Source organism: Festucalex cinctus, chromosome 6, assembly GCF_051991245.1.
Source record: "Festucalex cinctus isolate MCC-2025b chromosome 6, RoL_Fcin_1.0, whole genome shotgun sequence".
In the NCBI taxonomy this organism is placed as follows: Eukaryota; Metazoa; Chordata; class Actinopteri; order Syngnathiformes; family Syngnathidae; genus Festucalex; species Festucalex cinctus.
The window spans coordinates 1513258-1537923 of NC_135416.1; the positions used below are offsets into that span (position 1 = coordinate 1513258).

Sequence of the window (24666 nt, forward strand, 5' to 3'; positions counted from 1 at the left end):
ATAAATAAATGTCGTCCACAAGTAAAAGTAAGCTGGTACATTTCCCCTGGGCAAAAAATTTAATTAATCAAGATCAAATCGTTGAAAGTGAGCTAAATTGCGAAATTGAGGCGCATGTAAATAAATGCACTAGATTCTTCTGTTGTTCTTAAAGGGAGAGCAACATGAAAAAATCAACTTTTTGGAGCTTTTAGCCGTGTTAAAATGCTAATTCCTCACCGAACACATGGTGTGGAAGTGGTGTTTTCCTCCATTTGCCCCTCTATGAGAAATTCTAGGTCATTCTGCTCTCCAAGAAGCAGCCCCTCCCAACCTGAGAAAACGAGCGAGTGCTCACTTTATGACATCATAAAGTGCGGACCCACCCTGGCACCACCTCTGCGGACTAAACTGATTGAAATCGGAATCATCCAGAAGGACTGAAAAAAATAAAACCGATTCCCTTTTTTTTTTTTCCCTTCTGGCCCATATACGGACGTGTATAGTATTCACTTGGGGAAAAAAAAAAAAAAAGTCCTGTTTTTCTGACTAATTTTTTTTTGGGGGGAGCTTTGTCTTTTTTGAGTATTTTTTTTTTTCTGAATATTTTTTTCTGTTTTACTGAATATTTTTTTTTCTGTCATAAAAAAAAAGCAGAGCACCAACTTCTGTTTTTCAGAGTAATTTTTTTTGGACCTCTCAACTCCAAATGACTTGTTGCAGACCACTTTTTTTTTCGTAATAATTTTTTTTTCCTGTTTTTATGGAATTATTTTTTTTCTTTTTCTTTTCTTTTTTTTCTTTTTTTAAATGTTTTTCCCGCTGTTTTTCTGAGTAGATTTTTCTCTGTTTTCCAGAATATTTTTTTTATGACAGAAAAAAATAATTCAGTAAAACAGAAAAAAAAAAAAAATCCAAAAAACAGAAAAAAGGAAAACAAATATTCAAAAAAACAAAGCTCCCAAAAAATTAGTCAGAATGACAGGAGATTTTATTTTATTTTTTCAAGTGAATGCAATACGCTTCCGAACTCCCAGCCCTTGTCTTTGGGGAAGATGTTTGTTTGCAGGATCAAAAGATCATACAGGATCACTTCCCTAAACACCGAGCCAAATTGCATAAGTGTTGAACGGCGGCGGGGCAGTCGTGTAAATTTTGCACTGTCCAAAGGAGTCAATTCGAGTCGAGTCGAGCGCGGTTGGCCTTACTGCGGGTGCAGCTTGTAGAGCGTCCCGTCCACGCCCACCGTCACATCCAGGTGGTCCAGTCTGCGGTTCTCGCGGATCTTGTCCACAACTGCCGCCATGCCGGCGCCGCAGATCTGGGCGGCGCGGCGCGACACGGTGCCGCAAACCTCCTTGACGATGATACTGTCGTCGCAGGTGCTGTCCAGCCCCAGCTGCTGCAGGATGGCCCTGACCTGCAGCAGAGCCAGACGATCGCTGCGGAGAATGGGGTAAGTTCGGGGTAAGACCAGGGCGGCGCGTCAAAAGGCTTGAGAGTCACCGGATCCCTCACAGCTGCTGCCAGAGGCGACAGTTTAATATGTTGCGTCTCAACTACTTTTTCTAGATAATAGGAATGGTAAACCATTAGCTGCATATTTACATCTTTTATGTAAACACTCAACAAAAATAGAAACGCGACACTTTTGTGTTTGCTTCCATTTGTTTCCCGAGATCTAAAACGTTTTCCACACATACAATATCAGCATTTCTTTCAAATATTGTTCACAAACCGGTCTTAAAGCCCAGTTTACACGTTCCTCAACCAAATCTTGTACAGACAGAACCGTCTCAAGACTTGCTGCGTCCTTGCAGCTTTTGACATGAAGAGGTGGCTTAAAGCAATGGTAGTTATTACAAAAAAAACGGCCAGCAGGTGAGATCAGCCATGATCATGTTGCAACAAGCTCTTTTTGACTGTTTTCACCAGGAATGTGAATATTGATGAAACATCGCTGTACTCTAATGATAATTGCTGCAAAATGAAAACAGATACAAATGTACCTTTTTTTTTCCCCTGATGAAAGAAGACTCGAATCTTTATTTTTGGTAGGTTCCATGTTTCTAAAATATTCTGTGGGCCTTGCAAAATCAGTCAAAATCCAATAAAACAGCGAAGGGGGTTGCTTCAGTGAATGAGTGGTAGTAAATGAGTTACATAAAAAAAAAATATATATATTTTTCTTTCAAAAAGTCAACTGCTACAGAAATAAGTGAGCACTGTATATTGCAAAAGTAATTTAGTCAATATTTCAGTGCGAAAGACGGAAAATATTGCAACCGTTAAGCGCCTCACCTTTCGATCTGCGACAGGAACTTGGTCTCGAAGATGCCTCTCGTCTTGAGCGTTTCCGAGATTTGTCCCCGGAAAAGGAATCCGCGTTTGGTGAGATCGATCAGAATCTGCCTGACGATCTCGCCCAGGTACATGCCGCTGCACATCTTCTCGTATCTGAGCGACAACATTTGTGAGGAAACGGCGACTTGGAAAGTAGTAAGCGGAAAAAAACATCCCGAACCTTTGTTTGCCTTCGTTGAGCGAGGTCTCGTCCACCGCCTGGTCGTACTGTGTTCGGATGTCATCCAGGCAGCCGTTGTCTCCGAACGCTCCCCATTCCATGTTGACGCACATCCGACCTTCGCTGCCTTCCACGAGCTCCACGTTCCTCATCTCCTCCATGTAACAAGCGTTACTGCCCGTCCCTGAGAGGAGACAAATCCACTTGTTACCCACTGGTGGCAACTGACAAGTACTGCAATTTAGTACTGTACTTCGGTAGATTTATTCTACTTATGGAAATCAGTGAACAGTTACTGTTGATATGCTGAAATCAGAGGATTTGGACAATTTTAATTTAAAAAGATGACTCCAAACGATTAGTTGATTATTAAAATCGATTAATTTGATGATCGATTAATTTTGACATCTCTACCTAAAATGCACTATGACCTTTGTAGGTGAGCTTTATTTGACCTTACATAAACTGAGTGTTTTTTTTTTTCACAACTTGTTGTCTAACTCGGACTCGGTCTAACTTAAAGGGATACTTTACTTATTTAGCCATTTTTGGCTGTCAAACAATATTTTGTCTATAATAAATTTGATATTATTTTTCATGTACAATTAGTACCTTTTAAAAACACATTTTGCAACTTGCTGTTGACTGAAAATGACATCACAATGTGGTCAGTTAACCAATCACAGTTCAGCTTGTGAATGTCACATGACTAAACCTAGAAAACAGGTGAGCTGTGATTGGTTACCTGAGCACCTTGTGATGTCATTTTCAGTCGACAGCAAGTTGCAAAATGTCTTTTTAAAAGTACTAATTGTACGTGAAAAATAATGAAAGTATCAAATTCATTATAGACTAAATATTAACTTTTTATTGCTATAATGAGCTAAATAAGTGAAGTATTCCTTTAAGAGGACTTACCTGCAATCAGGCCCACCTCGCAGGTGGGCTCCTCGTATGCGCAGGTCATCATGGTGCCCACGGTGTCGTTGACGATTGCGACCACATCCAGCTCAAACTCCTAAGAGGAGAAAAAAATAAATAAAGTAAAAGATGCTGCTTGGACTTGCGACCTATTGCGCACCACACCGCTTGACAGGCAGCGTGAAAGCAGGATTGCGTAATCCGATGGTATCCCGTATCTCGTCATTTAGCTCATCACGGCTGCTCGTTCCATCCTAGCGAATGCGTGCAACGGCGTGTTTCTTGTACCTCTTTCCTCTTGATGGCCTCCCTCAGAAGCTCCACCACGTCTTCGCCCTCGCAGTCGGTAGCTTTGAAGCCTTTGGTCCAGGTCACGAGTATCCCCTTGCCAAAAAGAGAACATTACTCGCTCCATGCAAAGTGAAACGTGTTCCGTGGAAGATTTTTCCGTGGGAAACTCACTGCATCCAGGCTGGTCTGATGGCAAGGGAAGGAGAAGGTGAACCCGAGCGGCAAACGAGCGCTCTTCATGCCCATGTAGTCCAGAAAGTCGGAAATGCAGTGCACGATGTGGTCAAAGAGCTGTCAACATCAAAATAGAATACAGAAAGAAAAATCTGTAATCGTTCAAATTTCCGGTGCAGAGGATAGTGAGTGTTTAATGCGTCACCTCCTCTCCTGTTCCCTGCATAACCTCGATGGGAATGGCGTAGATTTTGTTGTGCATCTCCACCGACCGCCTCTTCCCACTGCGAATCTTGACCAGAAGCACGCGGAAGTTTGTCCCGCCAAGGTCCAGAGCGAGGAAGTCGCCGTTCTCTGGATGGAAAGAAAAAATAATTTCATTTCATCGTCACTCGCCAGTAGTGTTAATTTTAGCCATCATTTTTTTTTAAGTTAGTCTTAGTCCAGTTTCAATCACGCTTGTTAGTTTTTATCATCGTGAGTCCAAAAATATCCAAAAATGGCCGAAAATTACCATATTATGTCCATAGAAATGCCAAAACACAAAGGCAGAAAAGGGTATGAAAAATTACCCCAATAAAATACAATTCTATTTTTTTAAATATATATATATATATTTTTTCAATTAATTTATATAAAAATGAATAATTAAATATTACCAAAAATGCCAGAGTCCAAATCTTTAAGTTGTCACAAACAGAGAAACAAAAGGTAGATGAAAAATTTATAAAAAAAATAAATAAATACTTTACCTAAAAATCTCTAAAAAGGAAGAAGAAAAACAGAAAAATTACCATAAAATGTCCATAAAATTGGCAAAAATGTCAGAATTGAATTTAAAAAAAAAAGGCAGAAAAGGGTTCAAAAAGTAACCATAAATTGTCCATAAACAAAATACATCCCCAAAATGACCACAGAATGTCCATAAAATTGGCAAAAATGTCAGAAAATTAATTAACAGAAGAGGCAGAAAAAAACAAAAAAAAAGACATAAAATGTACAAAAAAAATTGAAGACGAGAGGCAGAAAATGACCATATTGTGTCCATAAAATTGCCAAAACAGACAGAAATTTGACAGAAAGGCAGAAAAGTCTAAAAGGGTATGAAAAATTACCGCAAAAAAATAAAAATATCCAAAAATGCAAGATATGTTAGAAGAAAATGAATTTCAAAGTATTGGATGCTGCATATTTTTCTGTCATGGTGCAGCTCAATACATTAACACGTATTCATCACACGATGTTCAAATGTTTTGCATTTATTTATTTGGCCTACAGTAAAAGGTCGCCGACTTTTGCGATTGGTCATTATTCACCTGTTCCATCCGGCGTGCTCCGGACGTACGTGGGCAACATTTTGACGGTGGCCTCCTGGTGCGTGTCCTTCCTGAGGCCCCTTTCGATCTCCACCCGCATGCGCTTCTTCACCTCCAGCAGTTGGGCTTTGCCCAGCCGGAACTCGGCCAAGGTCCGCTGGATCTGCCGCGCCTGCTCCGTCAGGCGGTAAGCCACCGCCGTCACCATGGCGGCGCCCTTGCTGCTGCCGCTCTCCGACAGCAGGAAGCGCACGTCCGAGTCCGGCACCAGACGCCGCACCATCTTGTGCAGGCGGCGGGCGTACCTGGTCAAACGATACACAAGATTTTCAATTACTTGCACTTTTTTTTTGTATTTGTGGCTTTTTGATGATTAGTACGAGGATGACTCCAACTAGCAGACATATTGCTTTTTTGTTTGTTTCCTTCATTCTAATACCGAGATTAGTGGTGGGTGGATCGATCCAAATATCGATATTATCGATACCAAGTCAGTATCCATACTGGCACCAAAATATCGATCCAGAAGTTTAGTTTCAGTTTGCTGCGGTTTGGTCAAACAGATAAGAGGCATGTCGCAGACTTGTGTTTTGATCGTGTGTTCTTTGCATGAACACGTACAAGTATTGTACTTGGAAAAGAATTTGTTGAAATCTTTTATGTTTGTTGTTTCATGGTAATCTTTAACATCTTGTAGGGCTGCGCGATGATGGGAAAAATAATAATCACGATTATTTTGGCAATAATTGAAATCATGATAATTCAAATGATTATTTTTTGGTACAAAACAAAAGAAATAATATTAAGACCAATTTAAAAAAAGATTATAATTATATAAGTTCCTTTTGGACCAAACATTATTTATAAATTATAATAATATATATTTATAATAATATTTATTTGTTTTTGGCAATAATTAAAATCACTATTATTCAAACGATTATTTTTTGGTGCAAACCCCCCCCCCCCCCCCCCCCCCCCCCCCAAAAAAAAAACCCAACTAATTATGTAAGTTCCTTTTGAACCAAACATAATTTATAAATTATAATAATATATATTTATTTTTGGCAATAATTGAAATCATGATTATTCAAACGATTATTTTTTGGTACAAACCAAAAATAAATAAATAAATATTAAGACCAATTAAAAAAAAAATAATAATTATCTAAGTTCCTTTTGGACCAAACATAATTTATAAATTATAATAATGTATATTTATAATAAAATTGATTTATTTTTGGCAATATTTGAAATCACGATTATTAAAATGATTATTTTTTGGTACAAAATAAATAAATAACTAAAATTGTATGAAGGTTTGAACATTGAGAATGTTTAAAGATGAGAGAAATGTGAGAAAAAGTAAATGCCTCGATGAACTGTGTGGTGATATTATAAAACATTTATAATAAATGTCAAACATAAAGCTAACTACTTTGCGGATTTCATTTATTGCGGCTATTTTTTGGCAACCCAGCCTAACACTGTATACCATAATTGACAAAAAGTATCGATATCGATATTGGTATCAGTGATATTGTCCCGTGTCCCGTCTCCATACGAAAATTTGCAGTATCGCACACCACTAGAGGGCACTCGCGCTTACTGGGGGTGCATCTTGTAGAGGGAGCCGTCGATGCCCACGGTGGTGCGAAGGCGAGCCACGCCCTTGTTCTCCTTCAGCCGGGACAGGATGCCCCCCAGGGTGGCGGCGATCAGGTTGGCCGAGCGGAAGGACACGATCGTGCACACGTGCTGCACGGCCAGGCAGTCCTCGTCCGACGGCTCCACCCCCAACCTCGTCAGGATTTCCATGCACTTCTTCAGACCTTCTTTTGTCCTGGTGGAACAAATACAAAAAGAAAGTCACAAGATGAAGACATCGTTTTAAAAGCGCTTTTCGTAATCTAACCCACAAAACTGTTACAAATGTTGTGCTGACAACAGCATTGCATCATTTCAAAGTTTCCTCATAGTGGATTTCGAAGGCAAGTGAATTTCAAAACCATATCATACTTCAGGATGTGGAGAAGCTTCAGAACGTCACAATTGTGTCAAATTTCCCAAGTTATGGTGTGTTTTAAAGAGACACAAACAGGCAGCAGGTGGCAGCAGAGTATAAAATGTTTTGTTTTGTTTTTTATTCTTTAATTGTAAAATACACATTTGTTTTAAAATTCTACCAAAAAAATTCAGGAAAGACCCATCAGCACATATTTAAAAACTTACATGAAAACTTAAATAAATAGCTCTGTATTAATTTCTCCAGGTAATAAAGTTTTCCGAAATTTTTAAATATTTTTTTTTTTTTTTACTATCTTTGTTATAATTTCAAACAATCCCCCAAAATTTGCAGAACGTTCCCGAAAACGGAAAATTTAGCTATGTTTCATCTTAAATGTTTTAAGTGTCCCAAAGACGTATTTATACGTTTTTTTTTGTTTGTTTTTTTTAATGCTAGAGCATAAGGAGAGGGCTTGGATGCAGCCTCTCAACTACATAGAATGGGTGAAAAAAATGGTAGTTATTACAAAAACGGCCAGCCGGTGGCAGCAGAGTATAAGAGATCAACTAGGGCCATGTTGAAAAAAAGCTCAATTACTCACAATTTTAAATAGATACACGTAGCTATATTCTAATGCTAATTGCTGCAAAACGGAAACAGAATTTTTGTTTTGTTCTGATGAAAGAAGAGACTTTAATCTTACTTTTTGTAGGTTCCATGTTTTGATAGCAATAGAACCACAATATTCTGTGGGCCTTGCAAAATGAGTCAAAATCCAAAACAGCCAGGAGCGAAAGGGGATTGTTTCCGTGAAAATGGCTGCCAGTGAATGAGTTAAAGAGTGAAAAAAAAAAAAAAAATGGAATTGAATCTTCCATAAATTGATCTTATGGCAAATGAAATGTGATGTTTGTTTTGCGTTTATTCTGGTGTGAACGAAACTCACTTTTCAATGGCGGAAACGTGCTTGGTCTCAATCTTGCCCCTGGTCAGGAGCTCGGGTGTTATGCGTCCTTCGAACAGCAAACCTTCCTTGGCCATCTTGACCAGAATGAGTCGCACCAGCTCGCCCATATACATGCCACTGGCCATCTTCTCAAAACTTGAGTGGGAAACAAAACACAGCTGAGATTTCAGATGAGGCGTTCATAAAGATAATCATATAAAGACGGTATTTCCGAATAAAAACAAAAAAAACGTCGCCGCTCACAGCTGCTTTCCCGGGTTGATGGAGCCCCGGTCGATCTCGCGGTCAAACTCCGTGCGCAGGTCCTCCAAGGAGCCGTCGTCCCCGAAGGCCCCCCACTCGGTGTTGATGCACATCCGACCCTCGTCGCCTTCCACCTGGTCGATGTGGCGCATTTCCTCCATGTAGCAGGCGTTGGTTCCGGTTCCTGGAAAGCGGGCCAAGTTGTTGCTTTTAGTCTGGGTGGGAACCTTTGACCGTCTCAGGTCCGCAAATCGATTTTTTCGATTCAAATAATTGGATTGGCAAATGATTTCTGCTTCATTTTATAGATGAGCAAATCGTCGTCATGATCTACGCCGGTCTGACTCGCTCATGCTAACTAGCGCGCTACTCGCGTCACTTTTATCCGTCAAAAGAACGGCTATTCATACAAAACGCGTCAGGAATGTATACAGAGAAGCATCTTAACGTGACTCAAAAAAAAAAAATCAACTTTTATTGGCATAACTTGATCGTGACTTTTCCTTCTACTCTCTAATGTGGCTCCAACTTAACTGTGCATCAGAACGCATGGAACCACACTGCCCCCAAGTGCCCAAATTGGGTACAACATGAACATTGTTCCCAGTACACAAAGGGCAAGAGTATAACCTTGTGTATGCTACTTGCCTTAAATACATGTCGGCCTATAAATTATATGCTTAATGATGTTTAGGAGGAAACATGTATATTTTTATTAAAGAATTCTAACTGTAATTCAACAGAAGATGCCTCTGCCAAATCAAGTCTTAGGAACTAAGCGATAAATGAAAAGAGGGTCTTCAAGCAGCACAATTGTTAATTTTTTTATTTTATTTTATTTTTTGTATTTTTTTACTTGTTCAAAAATAGTGACAACCCCACCCCCGACTCCAGCCTTATACCAACTGCCTATGATTCTGCTCACGAGGTGGGAGTAGCAAGATGGCCACCCTGTGACCTCAAGGGCTTACACTGGCGCGTTTGGGCGCTATCGGCTTTCGACACCAAATCGATTCTGTTACGGTCCGACGTCCACCTGTTCAGTTGGAACACTTGATGAGATGGAACAAATAACTAGCTAAGCTAGCAAGCTTTTGACAACTTTTGCCAGCTAATTTGTGGCAAAATAATCGACTTTGCAGTTAATATTAATCTGTGTTGGAGATGTTTTTCCTCATGAAGCCAGACTTGCCAATGATGATGCCCACTTCGCAGCGCTGGTCGTCGAAGCCGCACGTCATCATGGTGCCCACCGTATCGTTCACCACCGCCATGATGTCGGCCTCATAGTCCTGGCGGAACGGACAAAAGACGGTTTTTGTTGCTTGTCGTTTTTTGTTTTTTTGTTTTTTTGTTTTTTTGTCCTCGTGGTACCTACCCCCCGTTTCTTGATGGCCTTGTTGAGGAGTTTCACCACGTCCATGCCTTCCACGCCGCTTGCTTTAAACTTCTTTGTCCACGTCACTAAGACGGCCTGCCAATCAATCGATTGAATCGGTTAGGCGGGTTTGGTCTCCATACGACGTACGTATGTATTTGGGACTATTTGTAGCTTGTTGGTAGCTTAAATTTTGACTAGGTTATTATAGTTTTGGAATTTTCATTTTAGTTATTTTGTTTTTTAAATTTAGTTAGTTTTAATTGAGCCCTTGTGATGTCATTTTCAGTCGACGGCAAGTTGCAATTTATTTTTTATTTTTTGTTTTTTAGTTGAAAATGTGTTTGTAAATTTATTATAGTCAAAATTTCAATGTTTGACTGCCAAAAGTGGCTAAACAAGTGAAGTAACCCTTTAAATGCATTAATTCTTTACTTGTTTATCCCTTAAAATGCCTGATAAAAATCCCTGTTTTTGTCTGCAAAGTTACATTTTACCAGGCTGTGTTTGTGCCAGAGCATATCAGTTGTTTAAAAAAAAAAAAAAAAAAAAATCCTTATAAATAAGGTATCATTGTTGCATTGTTATTATTGGTTATGAGTATATTTAGCTTAAATTAAGGAATGTCATAAAGTTTTAAAACACCGTTTGAGACTAGAAAGAATTATTGCCCAAATTTCCTTTTCTTCTGGCAAATAATTTTAGTTGAATTAAATAATTTAATCCTCATTTAATTACATCGTTCCTTGTTGTTGTTGTTGTTTTTTTAAAGTCTGGCAAAGACACGTTTTACCTCATCCAGTTTGCTTTGGGCGCAGGGAAACGAGAAGGTGAATCCGACGGGAAGCTTTTTGTCCTTAATCTTTTGTTTCTCCATGAAGTCGCCGAGGCATTCCGCCACGTGGTCAAAGAGCTGACGACACAAAACAAAACAGCAGTGAAACATGATTCGTGCGGGTTCACTCTTTTCACACATTCACTTGGTCACAAAGTCTTCAGACCTTTGACACGACACGGGACAGGAAGATCCCTGTTGAGCGTAACTTCGACAGCAAACAGGTGCCGAAGTCTTTTTACCTTTTAGTTTACGATATGTGACGAAAGCACTCAGCTGTGAGACAAACTTTTTGGTTTATGAACTCGCTTCTTGTGTATCGCGTTACGTTTCGGACCCAGCTGCCGTTTTCATGAAAGTGCACCTGTCTCCGATCGCCGACCGTGTTTTTTTGTGTTTTTTTTGCGATCGCGTTACCACGCAACTGCCAACTGTTGTCTTGCTAGTTCACCAGAGGTCATCGCGGGATCTGACCTCGCAAAACTTAATGAGATTTCAGCTTGTGTCGCCGTCGAGTACCTTTCGTGTCTGCCTTACTGCTGATTTAGTGGTGCCGCATGACTCGGTCGCCGGTAGAGGATGTAACGATACCGGCAATATCGTGATACCGCGATATTAAAACTAGGGGTGTCACGATAACGGCAATACCGTGAGATCGCGATATTAAAACTAGGAGTGTCACGATAACAGCAATATCGTGATAATGCGATATTAAAACTAGGGGTGTCACGATAACGGCAATATCGTGATATTAAAACTAGGGGTGTCACAACAACGGCAATATCGTGATACCGCGATATTAAAACTAGGTTAAAACTAGGGGTGGCACTATAGCGGCAATATCATAATATCGCGATATTAAAACTAGGGGTGTCACGATAATGGCAATATCGTGATACCGCGATATTAAAACTAGGGATGTCACGATAATGGCAATACCGTGATACCGCGATATTAAAACTAGGGATGTCACGATAACGGCAATATCGTGATACCGCGATATCAAAGCTAGGGGTGTCACGATAACGGCAATATCGTGATATTAAAACTAGGGGTGTCACAACAACGGCAATATCGTGATACCGCGATATTGAAACTAGGTTAAAACTAGGGGTGTCACTATAGTGGCAATATCATGATATCGCGATATTAAAACTAGGGGTGTCACGATAATGGCAATATCGTGATATTAAAACTGCCACAATATCGTTGTCGTCGCGTTCACAATATTTAAATGCAACACATTTGTTATAAAAAACAGGTTGATCTGCATTTGTGCAGTTCTAGCACCCTCTGGTGGCTAGTTTTATTAGTGCAATTTAATTTTCATTAGGGATGTTTTGGCCCTTGTATGTTTAAAAATCGACACCAATTGTCAGATGAAGGGGAACGTAATATGCCTGTGAATCAAGTCAATATGTGGGGGAACTCAATGTGTGCGTGCATTAGCAACATTAAATAATAATAATAATAATAATAATAATAATAATAATGAAAACAACATTGATGTTATGTACAATATTGTGCTTTTTTTGTTTAGTATGAGCTCTTTTTTTTTTTTTTTTTTTTACAATATTGTGACTTTTTTTTTTTCTTTAATGTTGCCAACCTCCCCACAATATCGTAATAATTATCATATCGTGATCTTCATATCGTGATATCATATTGTGACGTTTGGATATCGTTACATCCCTAATTAAAACTGCCACGATATATCATTGCCGTCATATCACGATATTAAAAAGTAGCGCATCTGTTAAAAAAAAAAGAAAAAAAAAAAAGAAAAAAGAAAAAGAAAAAAAAAAAGAAAAAAAAAAAGTCAGTTTGATTTCCATTTGTGCAGTTCTAGCACCCTCTGGTGGCTAGTTCGTTTAGTGCCGTTTAATTTTCACAAGGCATGTTTTGGCCCTTCTATGTTAAAAAATTCATGCCAACGAGTCAATGTGTGGAGGAACTCGATGTGTGCTTGCTCCGCCAACTCCGTCTTGAGTTGAATACACCTGTTGGGTTTTACCTGAGTGCCACTCCCGTGAATGATGTCATCGGGGGTCTCGTAGACCTGGCTCTCCATCTGAACCGGTTGCTTTTTGTCCTGCGTCACCTTGACTCGCAGGATCCGAAAGTTTGATCCCCCGAGGTCCAGGGCGATGAAATCGCCCTTTTCTGTCAAAAAAAGTTTTCAAGTTTCAACATGTTAACATGTAAAGACAAGTTGTTTTTTTTGTTGTTTTTTTTTGAAAGATCTTTTTTGAAACTTTGCTTTAGCCATTGAACAGGAAGCGCATTGACTTGTTCCCTGTGTGTCTTTGGTCGGTTCGCCGTGGTGTCTGATGAATGTTTGTCAAGCCTGACCTTTGCATGTGCCCTCAAGCCACCGCGACCCGAAGCTATTTTTAGTACCGGCATCAGGCGACCAGGAAACGAGTATCAGCGGCGTGTTTGTGTCTGCTCGCCTGCGTGCTAAAAAGCTTGTCTGATATGAAAACAATGTATAACTGTCCATGTGTTTATGGCAAGATAAATATTTAGGGGCGTTACCATGTGTTAACTTTAAACCAGGTCCTGGAATAGCTGTCGTCGTAGCTTTAATTCATAACAAGTGGGGGAAAAAAAATCAAAAGCTAAAAATTTTATGTTATTAAAAAAATATTTTGTACCTTCTGTGCAATACATTTTATTTGAATCATTTCAGTGCGTTCCCCCCCCTCCCAATATTTAACTTATTTGCTCCAAAAAACGTATAAATACGTTCTATTTTATGTTGGGGTTTTTTTTTTTATGCTAGAGCGTAGGCTTTGATGCAGCCTCTCAACTGCAAAGAACGTGTGAAGAAATGGTAGTTATTACACAAACGGCCAGCAGGTGGCAGCAGAGTATAAGAGATCAACCAAGGCCATTTTGCAGAAAATGCTATTTTCCTCAGTGTTTTAAATATTTGTGAATTTTGATGAAACTTAGCTATATTCAAATGCTAATTGCTTCAAAACGGAAACTGATAGAAATGTACTTTTTTTTTCCCCTGATGAAGAAGAGACTTTAATCTTTCTTTTGGTATGTTCCATGTTTTTATAGCAATAGAACACAATATTCTGTGGGCCTTGCAAAATCAGTCCAAATCCAGTAAACAGCCGGGAGCGAACGGGATTGCTTCTATGAAAGTGGCTGTGAATGGATGAGTTAAGGGTGCATATTGTTACTGTGGGTTAAGGTTTTACTTAAAGGGATTACTTATTTAGCCATTTTTAGCAGTCAAATATAAATATTTTTCCTATAATAAATTTGATATTTTCATTATTTTTCATGTACAATTTAAAAACACATTTTGCAACTAGCTGTTGACTGAAAATGACATCACAGGGGCTCAGGTAACCAATCACAGCTCAGCTTGTGAATGTCACATGACCAAACCTAGAAAACAGGTGAGCTGTGATTGGTTACCTGAGTGAGCCCTTGTGATGTCATTTTCAGTCGACAGCAAGTTGCAAAATGTCTTTTTAAATTGTACATGGAAAATAATGAAAATATCAAATTTACTATAGCCAAAATATTTACTTTTTATTGCTATAATGGGCTAAATAAGTAAAGTATCCCTTTAAAAAAAAAAAGTATTTTAATTTTATTTTATGCAAAACCCTGAAATAAAAATTAAACTTGGGGCTTCATGTATATTATTTGAACACGGCGCAGGTGCAAAGTCACATTTGCGATCGATTGTCCCATCTGCTTGTGGGAATGTGCTGATACGTGAACATCTTTTGTTCACTGGATTCATCGGAAAAGCACGCCGGCCGCCTCGACTCGTCACCACGCTGCTGCTTGCTTCAAGTCTGCCATTTTGGCTCGAAGCAGCAAATTCCGTGGCATCAAATTATGACAATATTGTCTTTCAGTTCATACCATTAATGTCATATATTAATTATCTAGGAAAAAAAACAACCTCCTGGCCAAGACTAAACGAGCTGACATTTTTTTTTGGTTTTGTTTTTTCACGCTACCTGAACCATCCGGGATGGACCTGACGAAGGTGGGCAACATCTTGACGGTGGCGGTGGGGTTGGTGCCGTGGCCGAGGCCGTCCTCCATTTCCCGGCGGAAGCGGTTCATGATGTCCTTGAGCGTCTCGTCCGAGAAGCGCATGGAGTACAGGTACTTGTCGATCTGGGGGGGAAAAACACAAAAAACAGTTCCGGGAAGATGGTCACTTATCGACCGCGACCACATGGGGGCAGCGGAGGCAAGACGTAAATGGAACAAACTTGTTAAGTGTGGAGGACTAAAACTACCACAATTCAACATAAATAAATGACTAAATAAATAAAGAAATTACTAAAAGTGAAAATAAAAATTGATGTAAAAAAAATCGAAAATTATATATATATGGAAATAAAATATAATATTTTGTATATAATTTTTAATTATATTTTTTATATCCATTTTTATTTTTAGTCATTTTATTATTTAATTAGTCATTTATTTATTTTGAATTTTGGCAGTTAGGTGGGTCTAAAAAGAGTGTCATGCAGCTTGTGACAAAACCTGGATGATTTTTTTTTGTTTGTTTGTTTTTCTTTTCTTTTTTTTGGGGGGGGGCGCAAATAATAGTCATCTTAAAAAAGTTCAATCATTTTTGTGGGAAAAATTGAACTGTTTTCAAAGATGGTTTTGTAAATTTACAATTACAAATTCATTTTTATCCCCTGGTAAAAAAAAAACAACAACAAAAAAACAAAACAAAAAAAAAACAGCTCTTACAAGAAACATCACCTCCACTCATTACATGTTCCGTAAAGTCAAAATGAGCGGGCACATCTAACAGACCACCCGAGTACGTACCTCACTTTGTCTTACAACATATTGACATCAAGTGAATTCATTAGCAAGAGGGATTTTTTTTAAATACTGAAGTAGGAATAAGCATGAAATGTAAAGCGCCAAACACTTTTGTTGTGACACGCAAGCCGACAATCACATTTAGTTTGTTTGTCAAATGTGGTGACCTTTGGGGTGCTGCTATTCTTAAAAGCTCATTAACATTGCACGCCTGCCAGCTGATAAAGTCACATGACCGATTAACCTATCCTATTAATACAGGATGTTGGGTTTAAAAAAAAAAAAAAAAACATTCCTCAAATGAAAATCTGCAACGCGGGAATTCAAGATTAGGATGATGGAAAACATGAAAGAGTTGGTGCTCGTCGCTTAAGATGAATGGACAAAAATATTAGTGGAGGCTTGAAAAAAAAAAAAAAAAAAAAGATGGTAAGCAGTTATAAGAAGACTTTTCTCACTGTAATAACCACTAAAGGCTTTAATTATCGATTACTGTGAATAGTATGAATCAATTTTTGTTCATATGCCGGTGCAGAGAGGGTTAAAAAAAAAAGTAACATTCATCCTTCAAAATAATATATGCATGCATTTATTCCATGCTCTTGTTTATTTTCTAGCGATAAATTTACTTTTTTATGTCAAATCGGTGAAACAATCTATGCTGAATAAGATTCTAGTAATTAAATGTAAATACACTAGATAATGTTCAGCTATTGCCCATGTGAAATGGATACTTCACTTATTTAGCCCAATTATAGCAATAAAAAGTTCATATTTTGTCTATAATTAATAAGATACTTTCATTATTTTTCACGTACAATTAGTACCTTTAAAAACACATTTTGCAACTTGCTGTCGACTGAAAAATGACATCACAAGGGCTGAGATAACCAATCACAGCTCAGCTTGTGAATGCACGGATAGACAAAAGGCCTTGCCAGACCTTTGCCTGACAAAATCTAATTATTATTATTTTATTTTTTTTTGGCTCACCCAGATTGAATGACTCCTTTGCGCATGAAATCCAATTTTCGCATGACGGATTGAAACCACATTCGGGAGGTAGTTTCATATTAGATATGGACAGGATGCGTCTCCGTCTGAACAACTCCAATTCAAACACACAGGTCGGTTTTGACTGTCCGTGATGTCGCAAGACCCAAAGCATGGAGGACCAAAACTCCCCCAAAATTCGAAATAAATAAATAAATAAATGACTAAAGGTGAAAATAAAATTGAATATAAAAAAAATTATTTGAAAATTATATTTAAAAAATTATATATAAATGGAAATAAATCAGTTTGTATTTTTACTTTTAGTTATTTAGTCATTTATTTATCTATTTATTTAGTCATTTAATAACTGACTAAATAAATGACAAAATAAATAAATAAATGACAAAATAAATAAATACATGACTAAATAAATAAATACATGGCTAAATAAATAAATGGCTAAAAGTGAAAATAAAATAACTAAAATAAAACGGAGTTATTTCCATTTATATTTATTTTTTAGATATAATTTTCGAATTATATTTTTGATATTCATTTTTATTGTCACTTTTAGTCATTTTTTTATTTTTTATTTAGTCATTTATTTACTGTATTTCGAATTTTGGCAGTTTTGGTCCTCCATACCAAAGCAACTATAACAATGTAATGGCATTACTCCCCTCAAATTTGGAACGGAAGCTGAAAAGTCGTCAACAGTAACAGCCTTGTAGATTTCGAAAAAATGTTTTAAAAATGTTTTCCCCTCACTGCCAAATCATATTTTTCCTCCAAACAGCCGACAAATTACGCCTGAAGGGCCTTCACATACTTCACGACTTCCTTTCCGGGCACGTGCGTCGACTGCACTGTGACGTCACCACCCCACCCCCCCTTTACTTGACGAGTCCAAGGCCCTCCCTCCTCCTCCTCCTCCTCCTCCTCCTCCCCCGAGTGGCCGACCCTCCATCCATGTCGCCGGTTCTGTCATCGGCGCACACTAAAACTAGCACAGCAGTTAGCGTCCGGCGGCTAATTTGTACAAGGTCACGTCACATCTCGGGAAGAAGGTTTGTGATGTGGGCTCGACTCGAGTGTCAGAAACTGAGGAAGCCTCGCTGACAAGACACCTGTGTGAGCCATCATGGAGCCGCCCGTGTCAAGGGCACGCCGCGTCCATCCTCCTCTTCCTCCTCCCCCCACTTCTTCTTCTTCTTCTTCTTCTTCTTCCTGCATCTCCCACCAAGTAACATGGCTGCCGTACAATTCACACACACGAGTGGTGTTTTTGCACTAAGCCGCTTTTACCTTTTTGAGTTGATCATCCTTCAACTCGGTGAAGTAGTAGGCCAGGAGCTGAGCCGCGATCATCCTGCCGGTGTGGTTTTGTCGAGAAGAAACTGCCCGGGCTGCCTGCTCGCTTGTCCGCCCTCCCTGTCTTGCTTGTCCGGTCTTTTTCTTTCCCTTCCCGCTGGTGGGCGAGGCTGACTGGGGGGGGGGGGAAAGGCAAAAAAAGAAAAAAGTGGCGAGCGAGAGGCAGTCGTGCCTGCGAGTCTGCGACTTTCACGCACACGCAGAGAGGGAGGGAAGGAGGGAGGGTGGGTTTCGAGCGTGTCCACCCACCTCCTACCCCCCGCCCGCGACGTGTCGCAGCTCGGCCGTGGAGTGGCGCTCCGGCCTCGGTGCCCTGCCCCCATCCGCCGTCCTGATTGGCTGAGCAACACCGGCAGGAAGAGACTCTGGAAAAATACAGGTTTGTTTTGAATTGTTTTCTAGATTATGTTTTGTTTTCTTTTTTTAATTAAATCAATAGGTAAAACATATTTTTTCTAGACTTTTTTTTTTCTTGGAAAAAGGTTTTTAAATTAATAAATAATAAAATGAATTTATAAAATTAGTGCTATCTTCTAGTAGGGCTGCTTGATTATGGAAAAAAAAAATCATGATTATTGTGGTAATAATTGAAATCATGATTATTCAAATGATTATTTTATGGTGCAAAATAATAAAATAAATTAACAAAATCAGCACTATCTTCTAGTAGGGCTGCTTGATTATGGGGGAAAAAAACAATCATGATTATTGTGGTAATAATTGAAATCATGATTATTCAAATGATTATTTTATGGTACAAAATAATAAAATGAATTAATAAAATTATTGCTATCTTTTAGTAGGGCTGCTCGATTATGGAGAAAAAAAATAATCATGATTATTGTGGTAATAATTGAGATCACGGTTATTCAAACAATTATTTTATGGTACAAAACAAGAAAATGTTTAAACATTTGAAATTATTAAGACAAATAAAAAAAATGTTCCTTTTGGACCAAACACGATTTGATAAATGAGTCATTTTAAAATTAAAAAAGTGGCAAATATATGAACAAGTCAATATTAGTATTAAAAATGTTTAAATGTTTTATTTTTGTTTACGATTATGCTGATTTTGTAATTGTGGAGTGTAATAATTGAAATTGTAATTGAATTGCATTTAATTGCACAGCACTATCTTGTAGGCTGATGCAATATTTTTCTGGACAGTCATTTTCTGGAAAAAAAAAAAGTTTTTTCTAAAATATATTTTTGCATGATTTTTTGTTCTAAATTTGTTTTCAAATTTTCTTCTTCTTCTTCTTCTTCTTCTTCTTATTATTATTATTATTAATATTATTATTATTATTGTTATTATTATTATTAATGTATTTTTATTTGTTGTCCTTTGTACTAGATTTTATTATTAGAAAAATATTAGAAAAATCCTCTAAAAGTAGTACTTTAATGTTTGTTTGTTTTGTTTTTTTAAACATGCATTTAAAGTGCCCCAAACAGCAGCCATGGTGCTGTCCTCATGCACCCTTCTGATTGGTTGAGCGGGAAAGATGGACAGGGAAGCAAGAGGGGCAGGAACCAATGAGAGGTTAGGGGAGGAGTTTACCGGGGGCCCTCTCCTAGTGAAGCAGGAAGCTGCATCTGAATGATAAGCTCAAGCACCCCCCTCCTTCCCGCCACTTCAGGGTCCGCACGTCCCTCCTGTTGCCACAGCACCCACGGGGGTGGACGTGCAGATGGGCAGGGCAGCCAGCCACCATGTGATGTCATCATCCCGCCTCCTGCCGCATCACCCGTAGCGTAGAATGTGACAGGTTGATGGACCGTGGTGAGCGGGAAGGTTAAAATCGGAACAGGGTAATCGATCATCAGCTCTGCAATTTCAATTGGAGGAATACAAATCTCTTTGTTCTGTTTGTTTGTCAAATAGTATTTTATTTTTCTACACAGTTTGCTTTCCTATGTGGTAAAAGTCCAACAGCATATGCGTCTTATAATAATGAATGGAAACCCCTGTAGACAATGAGCGTGGTGCCAACTTGATAATGGTGGCCAAACATTCCACTCCTTCAAATAAAGACATAAAAAGTGCAAACACGCCCAGCTGCATGATTCCAGCCTGCATCGTAAACGACATTCATTCACTTTTGTTACGACTTCCAAGCCACTGTTTTGTCTGTTTGTAGCTTATAGCATCGTGGCGCACGTCCACCTCCCCGCCCCTGAACCTTGACTTACATCATCACCAAGGTCATTAGAGTTTAAAAACTAAATACATAACAAAAGCACTAAAACTACAATTGAGAGGTAAAAAAAAAAAAACATTTTTTTTTTTTTGTTAAGATGATGATCAGCCATACAAACATGCTAATAAAAAATATTAAAACGACCAACTGAATTGACTGGTACATTTTACATTTATAAAACTATAATTTTAGCAAAAATGTCTCATTTTTGTTTTTATCTTTTGTCACTTACATATGCTGAGCTTTTGGGTGCTGGAGCCTATCCCAGCTGGCTTCGGGGAGTAGGCGGGGTACATCCTGAACTGGTTGCCAGCCAATCCTGGAGAAGACCCACGCAGGCACGGGGAGAACATGCAAACTCCACCCATGAAGGCCGGAGCCTGGACTCGAACTTGCGTCCTTAGTACTGGGAGGTGGACGTGCTAACCACTCATCCACCCTCACCACGCCCTCTTTCATTTTTTTTTTTTTTTTAATTTGATGAAAAATCATAAGTACTAATGGTTCGGTAACGAACGACTCAAAAGTTAGTGCATGTACTGGTATCGAACATCTCTAATGAAAATGAATAAAAACTAAAATAACATAAAAAAAAACATAATGATGCTCTAAAACCGTTTTAAAACTAACTAAACAAAAGCCAAAACGAAATTAAAAACAACCTATAATGAGAAATCTGCAATTATTATAATAACCCTGATCTTGACTTGCGCGTGTTAGCATGACGCTGACCTTTTAGCGTCCTTGTTTTATTCCCCCACAGGCTGCAACCTCGAACAAACCCCCTCACCCCCACACACACCACAACCCCTCCCCCTGCCTGCTTCAAAGTGAAAGCGGTGGGCGGGGCTCTGGCTGGGGTTGGTGGGGAGACAGCGAGCCTCCACACTCATGACTGCTTGAGGGTGACCTTCCCCCAAAGACATTCTTGTACTTTTGTTTGTTGATCCCACAATGGGCAAAGTTCAGTTGGTATCAGTGTTCCAAAATAGGCGCCATCCTTAATTATATACATTTAATAGTTGTCATATGCAAAAGGGAACGTGAATGGCTGCAAGAATCAGTGTTATATGTCAGAAAAATACAAATATCAAGATGTCGTCTATGTACAACCCTATACAGTATTATAGTCACAATAGTGAGCAGCATTGTAGGAGGCAAAACGCATGTATCAATAAAGGTGGAGAGAAAAAAAAACATGTTTGGTGGTATTAAGGTTATTTTAATTAACTAAAACTAACGAAAAAACTAAAACTAAACTTTGAAAAATAATTGCTAATGAAAGCATTAGCATTAGCATGCTAACTTAGCATTAGCATGCTAAGCTAGCATTAGTATGCTAACTTAGCATTAGCATTCTAACCTAGCATTAGCATGCTAACTTAGCATTAGCATTCTAAGATAGCATTAGCATGGTAACTTAGCATTAGTATATTAAGCTAGCATTAAAATACTATGCTAGCATTTAATATGTTAACTTAGCATTAGCATTCTAAACTAGCATTAGCATGCTAACTTCCCATTAGCATGCCAATTGTACCCTTTAGCATGCTAAGCTAGCGTTTAATATGCTAACTTACCATTAGCATTCTAAGCTAGCATTAGCATGCTAACTTTCCATTAGCATGCAAATTGTACTCTTTAGTTTACCTAAAACCTAATAAAAATCCCATTACCCTTCACCTTACCCTATTTCAGAGTGTCGCCAGAGTCGTGAAGTTCAGAAGGTCAGGAGACCAGAGGAAAGGTCAAAGGAAGGAAAGATAATCAAAGTGAAATCCAGCACCAGCTAATGGTTGTTTGGTTGTAACGTGTTGTAAACTTACCAAGCTATATGCAACATTTTTAACGTGAACATCATGCAAATCAACTTACGATTATTGGTGAGTTAAGATCTAATCATGAACCGGAAGTGATGACATCATCCTAATGATGTGTTTTATTGGTTTAGACACGCGAATATGACATCTGAAGAGGTTATATTCCTTTTTCGCTCATTCATTGATTTGTGTTGTAAAGTCCATATTTCAATTTTTCCATCTAAACAGGCTGCAAATGTATTGCCATTAAACAAGTCAAGGCATAATCGTCAATTTATTTAAAAAAAAACAAAAAAAAAAAAACTCCTTCGCGCCGTCCAAAAGAGCATTTTTGAGCTTTTGTGACTCGCTGCTCGGCACATTATCACGCTCCAGTAATCGCTTTTTATTCTCGTACACCGACTGACCCCGCCCACACTCACAGGACGTTGCTCAACTCTCGAACGTCAACAGTATGTCGACATTTTCGGTGCAACAAAAGTTAATACAACTAAAAGGAAAACTGCTCAAATGTTGAACACGTGTCATTTTTTTAAGTTGTATGATCAGTTGGATTTTGTTCCCCTTTGTCATCACTAGTACGTTAAAAAAAATAAAAATAAATCCTTGACAATGTAGGAGCTCCTTTCGTCTCTCCTCACGAGTGTGGTGTTCACAGGTTGGCCACCAGAGGGAAGTGTTGCACCATGGAGCCGATTCAACTTGTTGAACTGCTGCTTTCAATCCATTTTACGGTAAGTTCGGATGATGTTTAAGAATGAATAGAGTGAAAGCAAAGGACAAACATGCAGTTGGTCCAAAATGTTACCAATGTAAAATACAAATTGGAGAGAGTTTTTGTGGTTATTCTCATAATAATGAAGTCAAACTCGCACAAAATGTCTGAATTGCCCTAAAATGGCCGCTACATGCAAAAATCACGATCTCTCTCGGTTTCTTTGCGAGAAGCTTCTTGAGTCTCGTTTGTGGGTCTCCTCATGAGTGATGTCGACCAAGTTTCATGTCGTCCAAATGACAATTGCAGGCTGAGGACGTGTTTTTGGCTTCGCTTGATGTTGAAACACCAACTTTGTGATATTCGTGAAACGCTGTTGAACACTAAAAGAACACTACTTTTGAGGGTCTAAAGTAAACTTGGTTGGAAATTAATGAAGGTTTGAACACACATCATTGGCAAAATAATTATCCATCCATCCATTTTCTTGACCGCTTATTCCTCACAAGGGTCGTGGGGTGTGCTGGCGCCTATCTCAGCTGACTCTGGGCAGTAGGCGGGGGACACCCTGGACTGGTTGCCAGCCAATCACAGCAAAATAATTATTTCAGTCGTTTATTGTGCGGTTTAAAAAAAAAAAAAGGCTCAATAGTGCCCCATAGAAAGTTTTAACGAAGCCATCCCAGTTGAACATTACAAAATTTACAAAACGTTGGAGGCATACTGACTTACAACAAAAGTTTATTAAAAACAAAACAAAAAACTCTTTTTCTGACTATTTTTTGGGGGGGAGCTTTGTTTTTTTAAGTATTTTTTTTCTGTTTTACTGCATATTTATTTTCTGTCATAAAAACATATTTAAAAAAAACGGAAAAAAATTAGTCAGAAAAACAAACATACATATATATATATATACATATATATATATATATATATGTATATATATATATATACATATATATATATATATACATGACTGGATAGCCCATACGCACCAGGACAAGCCGTAAGGGCGGCCATCTTGTTACTCCCACCTCGCAAGCAGACAGTTAGTATAAGGCCGGAGGCAGGGAAAAAAAAAAAACAAAGCTCCCTCCAAAAAAAAAAATTGTCAGAAAAGCAGTTTTGTTTTGTTTTTTTGTTGTTGTTGTTGTTTTTTTTTCTTCAAGTGAACACTTCCGTAAATTCTAACAAGAAGACCACCATTTAAAATTTTCTTTCATCTTTGGTCCCATTTTTTGGCCTTTTATTCTAGAGGTCACTTTTTACAGTACTACAAAACTACAGATTTCATCTGATTGTCTTCAAACTTTTGGGTGTTTCATCTGGAAAAAAAAAACAAATCTAAAAAAAAATCTAGTGGTCTTTCTTAACCGAGTCCATTTTAGTTCCACTTTACCGTTTTGAACTCGCGTGTTAAGTTTCTGGCTTGCGCTCGATACAGTACGACTCGAGACGCGGTGTCCGTGTGTCTCCAGGAGTTTAAAAATAACTGACTGCTGTCCACAAGTGTGCAGCCAAGGAGGGGAGGACGCCCTCCCATCCCCCTCCCCACCCCCCGCAACCCCTCTGGAACCTAAAAAGGTTTCGTCAGGCTTTCGCCACCTTCTCGCAACAAATAAATGATCTCTAAATTTGAACGCAAATAAACATATGCGCTAATTAGCTGTTCAAACGTATCGTTTACATGTGTCGATGACTCATCGTGAGGTGGCGATGACGAGAAAGCAAAAAAAACCCCAATGAGAATAATGTTTAAAAAAAAAATAAAGTTAATTTTGGGGGGTGTAAAAGGCTTGTAAAAAGTGACTGAAAGTTAGCAAATGATGTCATTCATCGGAATTTGTTGTAATTGGAAAGCGAGTAGAATTTGTGGCTAAATGCTAAATATAGTCGTCAGGCACGTCCATACATGGGGTGGAAGGGGATCGGCATGCCCCCCCACCCCGGCCGGCAAGAGGCTAATCGGGCTAATGTTTTTTTTTTTTTCTTCTTTCCCATCAGCAAAGTGCTTCCCGAGCCACGTCCGCCCGCTCCAGCACCGCCAACGCACGCCGTTGCTTTGCGCTCTTTCGATCTCTCGGGGGTAAGTGC

General features: G+C 38.7%; 2 protein-coding genes and 1 long non-coding RNA gene across 11 annotated transcripts in view; 2 read left to right on the top strand and 1 right to left on the bottom strand.

The window, feature by feature from the left end:
• Positions 1-1627, top strand: part of LOC144020433 (uncharacterized) — a 6057-nt gene extending 4430 nt beyond the window's left edge. Inside the window, exon 3 of the long non-coding RNA XR_013283875.1 lies at positions 1362-1627. This is a non-coding gene — a long non-coding RNA (uncharacterized LOC144020433). The remainder of the gene's footprint in view (positions 1-1361) is intronic.
• Positions 1-18095, bottom strand: part of LOC144020429 (hexokinase-1) — a 20163-nt gene extending 2068 nt beyond the window's left edge. The window contains exons 1-17 of the mRNA XM_077523912.1: positions 17768-18095; positions 14632-14794; positions 12651-12799; positions 10595-10714; positions 9802-9897; positions 9616-9715; positions 8424-8607; positions 8160-8315; positions 6815-7048; positions 5206-5510; positions 4095-4243; positions 3887-4006; positions 3713-3808; positions 3422-3521; positions 2504-2687; positions 2281-2436; positions 1188-1421 (exon numbers count right to left, since the gene is read on the bottom strand). Coding sequence (XP_077380038.1) covers positions 1188-1421; positions 2281-2436; positions 2504-2687; positions 3422-3521; positions 3713-3808; positions 3887-4006; positions 4095-4243; positions 5206-5510; positions 6815-7048; positions 8160-8315; positions 8424-8607; positions 9616-9715; positions 9802-9897; positions 10595-10714; positions 12651-12799; positions 14632-14794; positions 17768-17830 — 2609 coding nt within the window. The 5' untranslated portion in view covers positions 17831-18095. The remainder of the gene's footprint in view (positions 1-1187; positions 1422-2280; positions 2437-2503; positions 2688-3421; positions 3522-3712; positions 3809-3886; positions 4007-4094; positions 4244-5205; positions 5511-6814; positions 7049-8159; positions 8316-8423; positions 8608-9615; positions 9716-9801; positions 9898-10594; positions 10715-12650; positions 12800-14631; positions 14795-17767) is intronic.
• myom2a (myomesin 2a) overlaps positions 14210-24666 on the top strand; it is a 38588-nt gene continuing 28131 nt past the window's right edge. For 3 of the 9 annotated variants that reach the window (XM_077523906.1, XM_077523908.1, XM_077523907.1), the window contains exons 1-2: positions 14225-22591; positions 24577-24658. The gene's annotated coding sequence lies outside the window, so the exon portion shown is untranslated. Of the gene's footprint in view, positions 22592-24576; positions 24659-24666 lie in introns of all 9 variants that reach the window. The other 6 variants (XM_077523901.1, XM_077523905.1, XM_077523903.1 and 3 more) reach the window with 5 other exon arrangements.